At 44.6% G+C, this 14,216-nt stretch overlaps 1 protein-coding gene across 2 annotated transcripts in view; it reads right to left on the reverse strand.

The window, feature by feature from the left end:
- The window catches only part of LOC147108138 (alpha/beta hydrolase domain-containing protein 17B-like), an 80,786-nt gene that overhangs the window by 16,272 nt on the left and 50,298 nt on the right, over positions 1 to 14,216 (reverse strand). For both annotated transcript variants that reach the window (XM_086004637.1, XM_086004639.1), the window contains one exon: positions 1,635 to 1,814. In XM_086004637.1, the coding sequence (XP_085860763.1) occupies positions 1,635 to 1,814 (180 nt within the window). The remainder of the gene's footprint in view (positions 1 to 1,634; positions 1,815 to 14,216) is intronic.

Below are 14,216 nucleotides of genomic sequence, written 5' to 3' on the forward strand. Positions count from 1 at the left end.
ATATACATTCAACATTATATTGCAACTGTTATATTATATGCCTCTTGCTACAAAACTCAATCAATAATTTTTTTACTTTTTTTTTTATAAAATAGCCTTATCTATCGGAGGTGTTGATTTTAAAGTCTTGAGGAACCCAAACCTCCCACATCACTCGGTCTTTCCCCATTCAACGTACAATAATTACTTTTTACAAAACCAAAATGTATCACCTCACATTTGCTGACATTGAATTCCATCGGCCACAATATCCCCTCACAACTGCCTTTGGTCCCCAGAATTATTTACTGAGCCACATATCTTTTGCAAAGTTTAAGAAAACTTCAAACGTAAAATTCTATAAACACAGCCTTGGAAACAGAGCCTTTGATGTGGGAGGCTCCATCTCTGATTTACCAGTATTACGTTTGTGTGGGAAGTGTTGCTAAATCCTGTAGGCTGAGAAGCAACCACAGCTGATAGACTGTGGTTTTCTGCATCCCTTTCCACTGGTTTATATAAGGGTGCAGTCACACTACAACTGTAGCACTTGGAGAAAGTGGCTTGGCTTTGCCCCAATGCTGTAGTTACAGGGTAAATGCAGCCTTAATCTGGCATCAGGGCCCAACCGGATACCATAATGAAACGGAGCAAGACTCCCTGGAAAAGGGAGTCAGTTTCGACTGTGGCGCCCAATTTATACTCCATGTTTATCTTTAGTGTCACCAATGCTAAACCTGTGGCGTGTAAATGCACCACGAGTCTCTGTATTTCCAAGTCATCCAATATCAGGAAGAAAATCTAGAAATGCGATATTAGGACACTGGAGCCGAGGTACTCTGCGTCGCTGTCATCTTTATCATCCTTTCATTCATACCATGCTCCTGCATGACACCTTTATATTATATTGCTGCTGCTAACGATAGCCTCAACTTCAGTGGGAGCAATGGAAGAAACACTTGGGCTAGTCAGCGTGGTAAATATAAAAAGCTGCCGCTGCCAGCCGCCACTTTGCTGGCTGCAAGCTTCACCAGCCTGCAGGAAATGTCTGTGACCAGAAAAGAAAGTCACAATTCAAAATGCTGTTGCAGGCTTTGCGGAATCCATTCTGCTATTGGGGATTTGGGGGGGGCGGGGCAGCAGAGGATTCACAGCACTGGAAGCTCCAGCATATTACTGCTTGAAAAGCTTCTGTACTATAAAGAAAATATCAGTCAGCCACACAACATTAGCAACAAAAATGGTACAAGAGAGATGCTAGTTAAGGTTACTTAAAAAAAAAACCAGACAACTAGTAAATGGGGCAATATTTCAGTCTTGTGGTTCAGCTAATATTCATAACTCAGTGACAACACTTGACTGAATTATGCTTTATAATTCACTACCAACATCGATGATCTACTCTATATACTCTAATAATTACATAAATGGAGGTCACACAATATACAGTAGACTAGGCCATCTGCAGCATACTTAGTTATGTTGGCCTTGTCACGAGTGATTTATTTTCTATAACTATTGCTTTCCAAACATGCATTTTGTTAATAGGACTAGCTGCTGTGTTGTCACTGTAAAGGGACAAGATGGGGGTGGGATTTGACAAGAAATCAGCCCGGCAGACCAGCTCCAGTTGAACCACAGCAACGTGCACTTACTTGGGGAATGCATCAAAGCAGTATGTTTTCTTGGTGTCTGGGAACGCCACCCGCATTCCTGAGGTCAGAGGAGAGTGCAGAATAACGGCAGCACACTCATACCGGGATGCCAAGTCTACGGTCGGAACGGTACCAATGCTCTGCCCATACAATATAATGTTTTCAGGACTGATGCCATATCTGTAAGAAAAAAGAAATCAAGCACATGAGGGGGAGGGTCATCGCCTAACTGGTTCTATCCACCACTTCAAAACAGTTCCTGCCGATTTGTCCTTTTTAATCTAGTACTGTATTTGCATGCACCAAGTGCAGTTCAGATTAACGCCCATTACAACTGACTTTTGCTGCATTCAGAATACAATCCAACAGCAGATGCAGTTGAAAAAAAAGTATCAAACGTAAATCTGCGATGCAGTAAGAAAGAACTTGTATTTATATAGCACCTTCCATGGCCTCAGGATGTCCCAAAGTGCTTCATGGCAAAGTAATTACTTTTGAAATGTAGTCATATTGATTTGTAAGTTCATTTAGTAGCCAATATGTTCACAGCAAGTTCCCATAAACTGCTATGCGGTGAATGACCAGTTCATTTGTTCTGGTGAGACTGAATGTGGGATCATTGTTGGCCAGGACACCAGGAAAATTCGCCACTCTTCTTGAACTTGTACCATGGATTCTTTTATGTCCATCTGAACAGGCAGGCAGAACCTTGGTTTAACATCTCATTCAAAAGAGGACACCTCTGACAGTGCAGTATTCCTCTGCACAGTGAGCCAAGCTTACAATTAATGTGCTCAACTGTGTCAACAGTAGCGAGAACCACCCGCGGTGTATAAAATGAGATTTCCTGTTTTCTACTCATGCCAATGTTATTGTTAAAATTCCTGATGGAAAGTGCCACTTCTACTTGTTGTAGGACAGTACAGCAACAGATTTTGGGACAGAGATAGCTGAAGGTGCCAATAAAATGGATTGCAATACAGCAAAGTTAATATTTTACCTGCGCAATCAGAAATCCAACAACTAATTCTAGTGAATAAAGAAATTGGCTTACGGTTCAAAAAATGTTATTCTTAAAAGATAGACATGGCAGCCAATTTGCACTGTCAGCTGTGGCTCAGTTGGTGGCACCCTTGCCTCAGAGGTGATGGCTTCAAGTCCCCCTCCAGAGACTGGAGCACAAAACTCTAGGCTGACACTCCAGTGCAGTGCTGAGGGAGTGTTGCATTGTCAGAGGTGCCATCTTTCGGATGAGACATTAAACTGAGCCCCCGTCTGTCCCCCCAGGTGGGCATAAAAGATCCCATGGCTCTATTTTGAAGAGGAGCAGGGGAGTTATCCCCGGTGTCCTGGGCAATATTTATCCCTCAATCAACATCACTAAACAGATTATCTGGTCATTATCACAGTGCAGTTTGTGGGAGCTTGCTGTGCACAAATTGGTTACCGCATTTCCTACATTACAACAGTGACTCCACTTCAAAAAGTACTTCATTGGCTGTAAAGCGCTTTGGGACGTCTGGTGGTCGTGAAAGGCACTATATAAATGCAAGTCTTTCTCTTATTTTGTCTTTCTTTATGGTCCCACATACGTCAATGAGATAAATGACCAGCTATGTATTATGGCAGATGCTGGTTAAGGAATAAATGTTAGCCAGAGCACCACGGTTGTTCTTCAAACAGTCCCAAGGGATCTTCACAGCCACCTGAGCACACAGACAGGCATCAGTTTAACATCTCACCCGAAAGACAGCACACCTCCGACAGTGCACCTCCGACAGTGCAGCATTCAAAGTGTCAGCCTAGATTATATGCTTAGATCCTTGGAGTTGGGCTAGAACCAATGACACTTTGACCCAGAAGTGAAAATGCTATCAATGGGCCAAGCTGACACTTACAAAATCTCATCATATTCAAGGCACAGAGGGGCAAATGATACAAACCAGCACAGATCACTAAACAATGTCTTATGTTTAGCAACAAGCACTATTTATTCAATGTTAAAACATCTTACGGAAGCTGCACACTGACAGCACACACCTACACTCTGTACGACAATGCAGCACAAACTTCACAGCCTGCAAGGTCACAAGATAGATATGGATGAGGAAGGTTATTGACCCATCATGGTTCATGCATCCAGAAAAGCCCAAAGTGCTCTCACCACAGCACTTAATGGTCTCTAATTCCAAATCTTTTCCCTCCATTACCCTAAGCAGAAGTCCATTCCAAATGCTGACTACTTTTGTACGAAGAAGAAATTACTGATGTAGGCCCCGAATTTGCCTTTCACTAGTTTGAACCAGTGTGCCCTTGTCCTACTTTCACGGCATGCCTTGGAAGTATTGCTCTGGTTTTGCCTTCTCTATACTGTGTAATATTTCATTTAGTTTTAAGAGGCCCCCACAGTCATCTCTTTTCAAAGCTAACGAGCCTGGGCTTTTCTGGTCTTCCCTCGTAATTCAAATTCTCTGGCACTGGGCATCAGCCTTGTAGCTCTGCTCTGTACTGCCTCCAGAACTTAAAAAGGTTTCCCTCATGTCTTATTATAAGTTACTAAACAAACAGCTCCCTTGATTTCCTGCCCTGAAATTACAGCAGTCTATATTTATTCTGTGATTTCTTCCCGTTCCTATATTTTTCAAAGGAAATTAATTTCATCAGCATTGAAATGTATGTATTTTTTGGAAGTTAAAAGTTGATTTGGCAACTTTACTAATGAGATTAAAGGTCGAGTCCATTAACCTTCAAACCCACCCTCCATTTGCCAGATTCCAGCAGTGATGTTATTTATAGGCAGATTATGTCCTCTTAATCATCAACTAGATCATTTATGTACGTTAAAATGATCTTGCATTCAACACGTGACCATCACATTTCAGTCAGCATATTATCATGGGTTTAAGCCCCACTCCAGGAATTTGAGCATATAATCTAGGCTGCCACTTCAGTGCAATACTAAGGGAGGTGTCGTATTTTAGATGAGACAATGGCCCAGATTTTGCATTAAGGATAACGATGAGGCCATCAGTGCTCACCGTTATGGAGCAAATCGGACAGCAGCTTCCGGACTCCGCACGTGTGCAGTTAAACGCGGCAATCCAGAAGCTGCTGTCCGATTTGCACTGCTCCTTCACAAGCTGCACTATACCAGTGCCTTGCAGATAGACTCGGCATTGAAATCCATGCAAGGGCATGAAGTTGCTGCACTACCCACTTAATTATTGCTAAACAACCTCTCTGGCACTGAAAATTTAATTTTACAGATGTGGAGTCTCATTCCTTCAGAATTTAATTATTGTTGGAGATTTTAAAAAAATTAAAATTAAAATAATCTTTTTTTATTTTTTCTTTCCTCACTCTCTTAATCCCATCTATCTTTCCTCCTCTTTATTTTGCTTTCTGTACATGATTTCACAATGAATTAAAATATTGTAATTTATACGTCCTGGTTTAGACTCTGCATGCCTCATTGAGGAGTCTTCAATCTGATTGGTTGAAGAGCCACGCTGTTGCTTGCTCTGCTCACACAGGCCACAGAGCCCCTGTACCGGAATTGATCTCCAAGAATCGTAAATTGCCGCTCAAAAGCCCACAAAACGTCTGTGGGCAGCTGTAAGCATGAATAACGGCAAGCGCCGTTCCTTCGCCGCTGACCGCAAAATCTGGGCCATTAAACCATGGCAACATCTTGACTGTTCAGATGGATATAAAAGATCACATGGCACTTTATAAAGAGTAAGGAAGTACTCCCAATGTGTGGCCAACATTTATCCCTCAACCAACACCACTAGCAGACTATCCGATCATCTACCTCATTCCTGTCCACGAGACTGTGCTGTGTGTAAATTGGCTGTCACATTTACCTACTTAATGGTGACTATACTTCAAAAGTAATTCACTGGCTGCGAAATGCTTTGGGGAATCCTAAGGATTGGCGCTATATAAATGTACAGGAAACTCTTGATTTACCAGCACCTAAATAGCCACAAATCTGTTAACCGGCAAAATTCAGGAGTAGGTTCAGGTAAGTTTTACTTCATATTAGTGGCCGTTCCTGGATCTGTGGCCGTGTAACCGGGGTTCCTGCACCTGTTGCTGTGCAACAGGGATGCTTGGTCTGTGGCCGGGGTTCCTGCACCTACTGCCATGCAACAGGGACGCCTGGATCTGTGGCCATGTACGGGGCTCTCGTACCTTTTACTATACCTCTCTGTAATCCGGACTTTTTGATAAACTGGCACGCCAGTCCCGGATAAAAAAAAAAGTTTCCTGTAAATTCATTCCTTGCTACAGATGCAACACAATCTTGTGATTTAAGACAAAAATGCCCCATCAGTTCTTGCTGTTTTTCCTGAACTTGGGGAGGAGCTAGGGTACAAGTAACTGCCAAACTACAGTCACCCTTCGGTTGTCCTCAGGATGTGCCTAACTGGAATGACCCCAACCTCAGGATGCACCCGTTTACAGCAATTAGGCCTTGCAGCCTTAACAAGGATAGGCCAGACTATGCAAGTCGACTTCAGTAGCAGTAGAATATATTGTGTTACATGGCATAATGCTCCTGTCCTTTTGTAATCCTGTGACGGGAGGTCTGCTGGCAAGTGTAAAAATGCATACACTCCAACCAATTTACACAGAGGCAATCTGCTGTCGACTAGTTTTGATGGCATCAAAACATTTGGCTCCAATTTTTGGGATGTTGACTTGAGTTTGGAATCTCTTGCTGCTATCAGGTGCACACTGGAAAAGCTACAGGACCCATCAATTAATGGCAGCCACAAAGAGAATCTGTTGACCAGATCAGCAACTGGATTTCACAATTTGTTGACACCACAAAAGACGTAAAACAGTCTTTTTTTGACAATGAATCTTTATCTAACTGCTGAGGCTGTAGGCAAAATTCGCTAATCTGATGACCAAAATAAATAATGGAGGCCCTTTTTCTCCTGCACCATCACATGGAATGCTGAAATCAATCGTCAAAACTGACATCCAGAGCAGTTCTGTTGACAGTAAACTCTGGAAATAAAGTTGACCTTTTTTACACAATCACAATTATTCAATTCAACCAGAATACAGGAAACTTTGTGCTATCCGGCACCGACGGGACCGAGCTGTTGCCGTTCCCTCAAAACTGCCGGACAAACAAGCGTTAATGTTGAAACATACGGAGATTTTGATCTCCGTATCTGGCAACAAACCCTGTTGCTTAGCAACAGCTTCTAAACAGTCAGCCGTACTCTCTGTAGCATCTCTGTAGCTTAGCAACAGCTTCAGCGAGACCTTGCAGACTGTTGAGAAAAAAGCAACGAAAAGAAAAAAAAACTAGCGAAACGGCTCCTGATTTTTGCCGGTGGCTCCAGCTTGCCGGACATTTAGCCTCCGGATAACACAAAGATTCCTGTACTATATTTTCTTAAAGCTTGAGTTGGGAGCCAGAGTCCAGTTCCCTTGTAACAGACAGAATGTTATAACAGCAGCAAGCTTTTCTTTGTGTTAAGAACACGGAGCTGTAAAATGACAACATTTTTCTAACTAAAATTTTCTAATGAGAACAGCAAGAACTTATACTCACCCTTTCCAGCGCAGTGGAATAAAATTCTTAAATGATTGCATCTTCAGAGAAAGTAAAGGCTCGGAATTTGCGGTTGTAATGACGGCGAAACGGTCAGCGTTCGCCATCATTACAACTGTGAAACTGAAAGCAATTTCTGGCTTCCGCACACGCAGTTAAACGCGGAAATCCAGAAGTTGATGTCAGTCATTTCCTGATGCTCCATAGGGCGCGCTGTTGAACTCCCCGTAGTCGGCAATCAATTGAAATCACTGAATGGACCAGAACTTCCCCTTTTTACGCGGTAACATTGCTGTTAGAAACCCCCGGAAAAAGTTAAGCCTTGTTCAATGAGGTGTAACTGGGTTTTTAATGGCATACTAAGTCAAAACTACTGCTGAACAACTGTTCTGGCCCTGAAAAACTAATTTTATATTTGTGGAATGTCAAATTTTTCCATTATGATAAAATATTCCATGGTTTTTAATAAAACTTTTTTTTTTTTTTTTAATTTTTTTTTTTTTTTTTTAAGTGACATTTCAGCTTCCGCCTTAATCCCATGAGCATGTCTTAATCTTTATTTTGCTCTCTAAAATGATTTAAAAAGTGAAGGAAAATCAGTGCATTTTACTTCCTGGTTTTCAGTCTGTGAAATTCTTCAATGTGATTGGCTGCTTAGCCAGCTTGATGACATCACCGTTGCTGGATGCTGGAGATCCCCTAGACTTGGCTGCTTAGCCAGCTTGATGACATCACCGTTGCTGGACACTGGAGATCCCCAAGACTTGGTGCCAGATTCAAATTAACATCGGGAGAGGTGAAATCGACGCCACAGAGATTGCTAGGTCTTTGTGGGCAGCTTTCTTTGAGGGCAGCAGTGAGCACCTTCACTTCGGCACTGACCGCAAAATCCAGGCCATTGATTTATCTAGTTCAAGGACTGGTCATGGGGAAAGAGGAAGCAGTTAATAATTGGGAGAGCAGTTTGTTGTATTGAAAGGCCCAGAAATGGCATAGATATGCCTCTTGCTATTCAACAGCTACAAGAAGGCACACAATGAGAAACCAGAAGCAGATAGATCCCAAAGAAACTTTTATGCCCAGCTCGTTGTCAGGAGGAATACATGTGCTCCACCATAGCAGCATATGTACTCACCTAGAGACTATTAAATTCAAGATTTAAACATTTAAGAAGCTACAGGAAACTTTGTGATATCCGGCACCGACGGGACCGAACTGTTGCCGTTAGATCAAAACTGCCGGACATGTTGAAACATACGGAGATTTTCAGCTGTGTGTGAATCAACAAACCCTGTTGCTTAGCAACAGCTTCAAAACAGTCGGCTGCAGCTTAAAAGCATCTCTAGCTGAAGCTGTTGCTTAGCTACAGACCTTGTAGAGCCTGACTGGGGAAAAAAAAGCAACGAGAAGTAAAAATACTTATAGGAAACGGCTCCTGAATTTTGCCGGTAGATAGAGCTTTCTGGACTTTTAACCTACGGATAAACCAAAGTTTCCTGTATTCTGTTGTTCAGCCATTTTGGTGTTCCAATGGGCCAGGTCACAGTGTGGGAGAATTTGAGTTTGTATTAATGATTCCTTACATGGCTAATTCCAGATAGTGGCCAGGCTCTTGGGAAAAGTGGAGTAGAGAGAAAAGGTATCTCCCACAATGAGGGATGGAAATAAATTGGAGCACACGAGTCAACCAGGATGGTTTTTCTTGCATCTTTGACCATGCCTCAATTCCATGCACCAATGATCAGGACGCATTCACACACACCGCCTAGTGAACAGTTAGATGTAGGGACAGAGGTGAAGGCCTAAGAGCAGCTGCGTAACCACTTGGCGGTCACCTCTTTTTTTTTTTTTAAAATGGTACTGAAATGACAGAACAGACTGTCCTGACGGTTAAGCGTCTAAAAAGAACTGTCTGGTGTGGTGCTGAGCCAAAGAGACCAGATGATCCATCCCTGGTTTGTGCTGAGGGCACTACCTAGGCTAGAGAGAGGGGGAAAAGCAAATTCAGCTTGGGTTCCCAGCCCACTCCTAACTGCAATCTACAAATATCTTTTGGAAAACAAGTGTGTGGACGTGATTGCTGGGATATGATTCCATTAGCACTGATACCAAAGAGTCACCGCCCTCAGACGAGGAGGAAAGGGAGGGGAGAAAACTGGTAGGAAATGACAGGGGTGGGGGGGGGGGGGGGGGGGGGGGGGGAAATCAACCACTTGTGCCAAGTGCTGGATGACTGCCAGTAACAGTGGAACTGTATCCTAGCAAGGAGTCAGCATCTCAAGAGAAATTGAGGGAAAAGAAATAACAAAGCAGACTGTGTTGCTGAACTGAACAGTTTTAGTGCTGTGGTGCACATGACAGCTGTTAGTGCTGCACCAGCGCCAACACAAATAGAATTATTGGAGTCCTGCCCTTATCCTGTGCTGTCTCGTGCCCTGCACTCAAGCAATACGTCATCTTATTGCAGTATCACAAGTTTCTTAGCACAGACTTTGACCCCAATATAAAAAGGCCAAACAATCTGGCTCCTAATTTAAATCATTCCACATTTCAACAGCATGCCATCTATAATCAGCGCATTAGTTCAAATGTTGTGGTCCAATTCAGAGCTGTTCTTTTTCCCCTCCAGCTGCTGATGATATCACACGATACCAAACTGAACTACACATCTGTTAACAACCAAATGTCTTTGGGAAGTCAGCTCTCCATCTCCTGAAGGCACCGTCTTTTTCTGGCGCACAGCGCAATAACTGCCAGTCACTCACGCGTACTTCCTCGAAATCGCCATTTTTCATGCATGACCCTAGACAGTTGTGGGTGGATAACTGACTGTGAAGGTTATCAGAGCTAAGCATGATCCCGTGCTCAGCGAAATATGCAGCGAGGACACCCCGCTAGAACTTTGCCACCAAGAGGGCGCCTGCCTCTGCACGGAGAGAAAGATGCAGCAGTGCTGCAGCAGCCAAAGGGCACCCAGTTTAAAGAGGACACAGGGCCCTGATGATCAGAGTGCAACTTTCAGGTTAGGCTGCAGACTGAACCAAAGCCTAAGGTTTTGGGGCTGTTGGGGGAGGGGGGGGGGGGGGGGAGGAAGAGAGATGAGGATAGAGAGAGAAAGGAGAAATGCCTACTACTACTACTACACCCTCTCCCTCCATAAAGTTCACCTGCAGGACTTCTGCTACTGTCCCAGAGATGACAGTCACCTGTTGACTGGAGGCCCTGAGGCAATGGGGGCGCAGGTAGAAAGCAAGGAAAGTTGGGTAGCTTGCCAGCCTCTGCCTCCCCCTCGTCATTTACATACAGGTGAGAAAAAGGCAGCTAATGTCCTTCCCAGGTGAGACTGGAGAGAACAGCAGCAGTCGGATTTGGAACGGGGCGATGGGTGTTGCCACGTGATCTGCGTGCATGTTCTGCCACTATCCTGCCCCATTTGTGGCAGCACAACCAGTCCTAGCAGAGGAAACCCAGCCATATAAAACAAAACCCAAACGCCACACAGTGCCCCACAGGCAGGCAGCATTCTGCTAGATCTTCCTGTGGAAAGCAGTCTTCTCAGTTTCAATGTGCTGGTGTCATAGCAACATGAGACTTTCTGTTTCTGTACATTGCCTGATAAGCAGCAGACTTTGGAATAGAAAAGCACTCCAGTATTGGGTAGTGCCCCATGTGCTTTTATAACTGCAGCCTTGTCCCTAATGCTCATGCCATTTTTACAGTCCTAGTCCTCATGTGCTGAACTTGACCTCCGTTTGTGCATAAGAACTGTTTAAATTTGTAAAATATCTTTATTTTTCCATTGAATTTTAAATGAAACTCCAATTTAAGAGGTTTGATGTGCTTTTGTTACTTCAGTCAAGAAGAATCTTTAGCTTCAATCATTAAATGAACAGAGTGGTACAAAAATATGCAAGTTTCAGATATACCATGCACAGAAACCCTGGTTCAATTATAGTATTTCTTTGTTCTAGCAAATTACATAGCCAGGCATTCATCAGGATTAAATTGTATACAATCGACTAAACTTTGTCCTGTATCAAACAGACTTTTATACCATGCTATAACATTCTAAAGCAGGATCATTGCTATTTTGAGCTTGCTGGAAAAGATGGTTGTTCCCATTGCAATGACATCATATACAAGCAAATCAATAATGATTTCCCAATCAAATGATAAGAACCGCACTGCACATTTATCAACAGGAGGCAAGGTCCCCAAAGGCTCAGCTGGCAAATGTATTGCTCAATTTGGAATTTAACCACAGTTGGCTGAGTTAGCTGGAATCAGCGGCATCAGTGCTCGAGTGTGCTGCAATTGGCTTCGGTGCGCCACGGTTAGGGAGGGGTAAAGCAACCAGCCAGGATCACTATCTGGTGATTCCTGCTGAAAAATGCATGTGTGCAGATGTTGGGTGACAAGAAGCCCCCCTCACCACAAACGAACAGTCTTCTGATATCTTTAGTTGCACATGAATGGCCACTTGGATATGGTAGCAGAGGACAACAGGCTCCCATTGAATCATACTCCCAATGAGAGTCAGGGCTTTCAGGTGAGGAGAATTTGGGGGAGGGGATGGTGCTTTAAATAGATCCGAAAGTAAAGAAGGGTGGAGCACAGTTTTCTCAATTAATGCAGATTAAGGCAAAACAAACAGCCTTTTCATACTTCATTTATCTAGGCCCACCCCTTCATTATAGTGACTATATTAAATATTTGAATATTTAACATTTACAACCACACATGCAATGTTAATCTTATTTAAACAAAGGGGCTGAGCGCTGCACACTTTACCACATTCCTACATTTCACGGCTTTGTGTTCGATTTCACAAGTCACTTTCAGCAGCTACTGTCACAGCTAGAACAGCTTCTCAGCTATCTGGAGATATGTGGGTGGAATCATTTCTTCCTAAAAGTCGAAGCGAAGGTTTGCTTAGTAAGAACCATTTCTGTGGGTTCCGCCATACATCTGCCCAGAAAAAGATAAATAATTCCAATGCAAACTTTCATTTTTCTGTTTTGAATTTTTTAATATTACGCTTTCTATTTCCATCTCCATTTTGCTAACACTGCCGCTTTTATACAGACGCTTCTACCTGCTATGCACTTGTAATGTTTCCTCTACCACTGAGGAATAAATTACCAGGAGCTCCTGGGCCCATTTCATCAGGATGGCATCTTTTTACACTGGATAAAACCCACAGCGCTGACCTTTGCACACCTCCTGCTCACTGAAGAGGCTGACATTTCAACAGCCAACCGTGGCTTGCACATCCCTCCTCTCAGAATCAACACAATCCTACAGCCAGACTGACCTGCAACATGATATACCTATCAATTCATCCAATGAAAAGCGACGAGTTAAGAAAGTAACTATAGGTTTTTATTGGCTAAATAACAGAGCCCACCCTCGTGGGTGATCGGATCCAACAAGGAGGAATGCCAGCCAGTCGACCACCTTTATACCTGGGCAGGTAGGTGGAGCCATGGGCGGAGTCAGCAGTGGTCAGCCCAGGTATAACAGCGTGACAAGAGGCGACCTCGTATAGTGATACAACAGTGTGAACAGTGATAACCATAGAGTAACGATATAACAGTGATAACTATAGTGTAACGATAGTGAACGATAAAAGTGGTTTACCACATTCACCCCTTGTTTAGATTTGAGTCCGGCGGGGTGAAGTGTACTACCAGTTCTGGTATGTCAGTCTGTCCGGAGGCCTCGTAAGCCTTTCTGATCGTCGCAGCGGCGGTGTTGCATTATCCGGTGTTAATGCTGGTGTCTGCGTGGTCGGCGAAGGCTCGTGGGGCTCCGGCATGCCGTCTACCTGGGCTGGAATTGGGGGGGTGGGGGGGGGGGGTAAAGGTGGTGTCTCCGGAATGCCCGAGGGTGCGAGGTCTCGTAAGGAGACTGTGTCCTCCCGCCCGTCTGGGTATGCCACATAGGCGTACTGGGGGTTGGCGTGCAGGAGGTTCACCCTCTCGACCAGGGGGTCCGTTTTATGGGCCCTCACGTGCTTTCGCAGCAAGACGGGCCCTGGAGAGGTCAGCCAGGTTGGTAGCGTGGTTCCCGTAGTCGACTTCCTGGGGAAAACAAACATTCGTTCATGGGGGGTGGCGTTAATGGCAGTGCAAAGTAGTGACCGGATGGAATGCAGCGCTGCCGGGAGGACTTCCTGCCAGCGGGAGGTTGGGAGGCCCTTAGACTTTAAGGCTAAGAGGACGGCCTTCCATACAGTCGCGTTCTCTCTTTCCACCTGGCCGTTCCCTCGGGGGTTGTAGCTGGTGGTCCGGCTTGCAGCAATACCTCTCGCTAGTAGGAACTGACGGAGTTCCTCGCTCATGAAGGAGGAGCCCCGGTCGCTATGTATATAGTTTGGGAACCCGAACAAGGCGAAGAGGCCGTTCAGGCATTTAATGACCGTGGTACTGGTCATGTCTGGGCAGGGGAAATGGGAGTACTCATCAACAATGTTGAGGAAGTACACATTACAGTCAGAGGACGGGAGGGGCCCCTTAAAATCGATGCTCAAGCGCTCGAAGGGGCGGGTGGCCTTGGTCAGGCTTGCTCTGTCCGGCCTAAAGAAATGCGGTTTGCACTCGGCACAGGTCTGGCAGTTCCTGGTCATGGTCCTGACCTCCTCGATGGAGTAGGGCAGGTTGCGGGCCTTAATGAAGTGGTAAAGTCTGGTGACCCCGGGGTGGCAGAGGTCGTTGTGGAGGGTCTGAAGTCTATCAATTTGCGCGTTGGCGCATGTAATTCGTGATAGAGCATCAGGGGGTTCGTTCAGCTTACCTGGCCGGTACAAGATATCATAATCGTAGGTGGAGAGCTCGATTCTCCACCTCAAGATCTTGTCGTTCTTGATTTTGCCCCTCAGCTTGTTATTAAACATAAAAGCGACCGAACGCTGGTCGGTGAGGAGGGTAAATCGTTTGCCTGCCAGGTAATGCCTCCAGCGTCGTACAGTCTCCACGATCGCCTGGGCCTCCTTCTCGACAGAC

This window comes from Somniosus microcephalus, chromosome 13 (genome assembly GCF_052327205.1).
Source record: "Somniosus microcephalus isolate GS21.2 chromosome 13, FLI_Smic_1.0, whole genome shotgun sequence".
Lineage (NCBI taxonomy): Eukaryota > Metazoa > Chordata > Chondrichthyes > Squaliformes > Somniosidae > Somniosus > Somniosus microcephalus.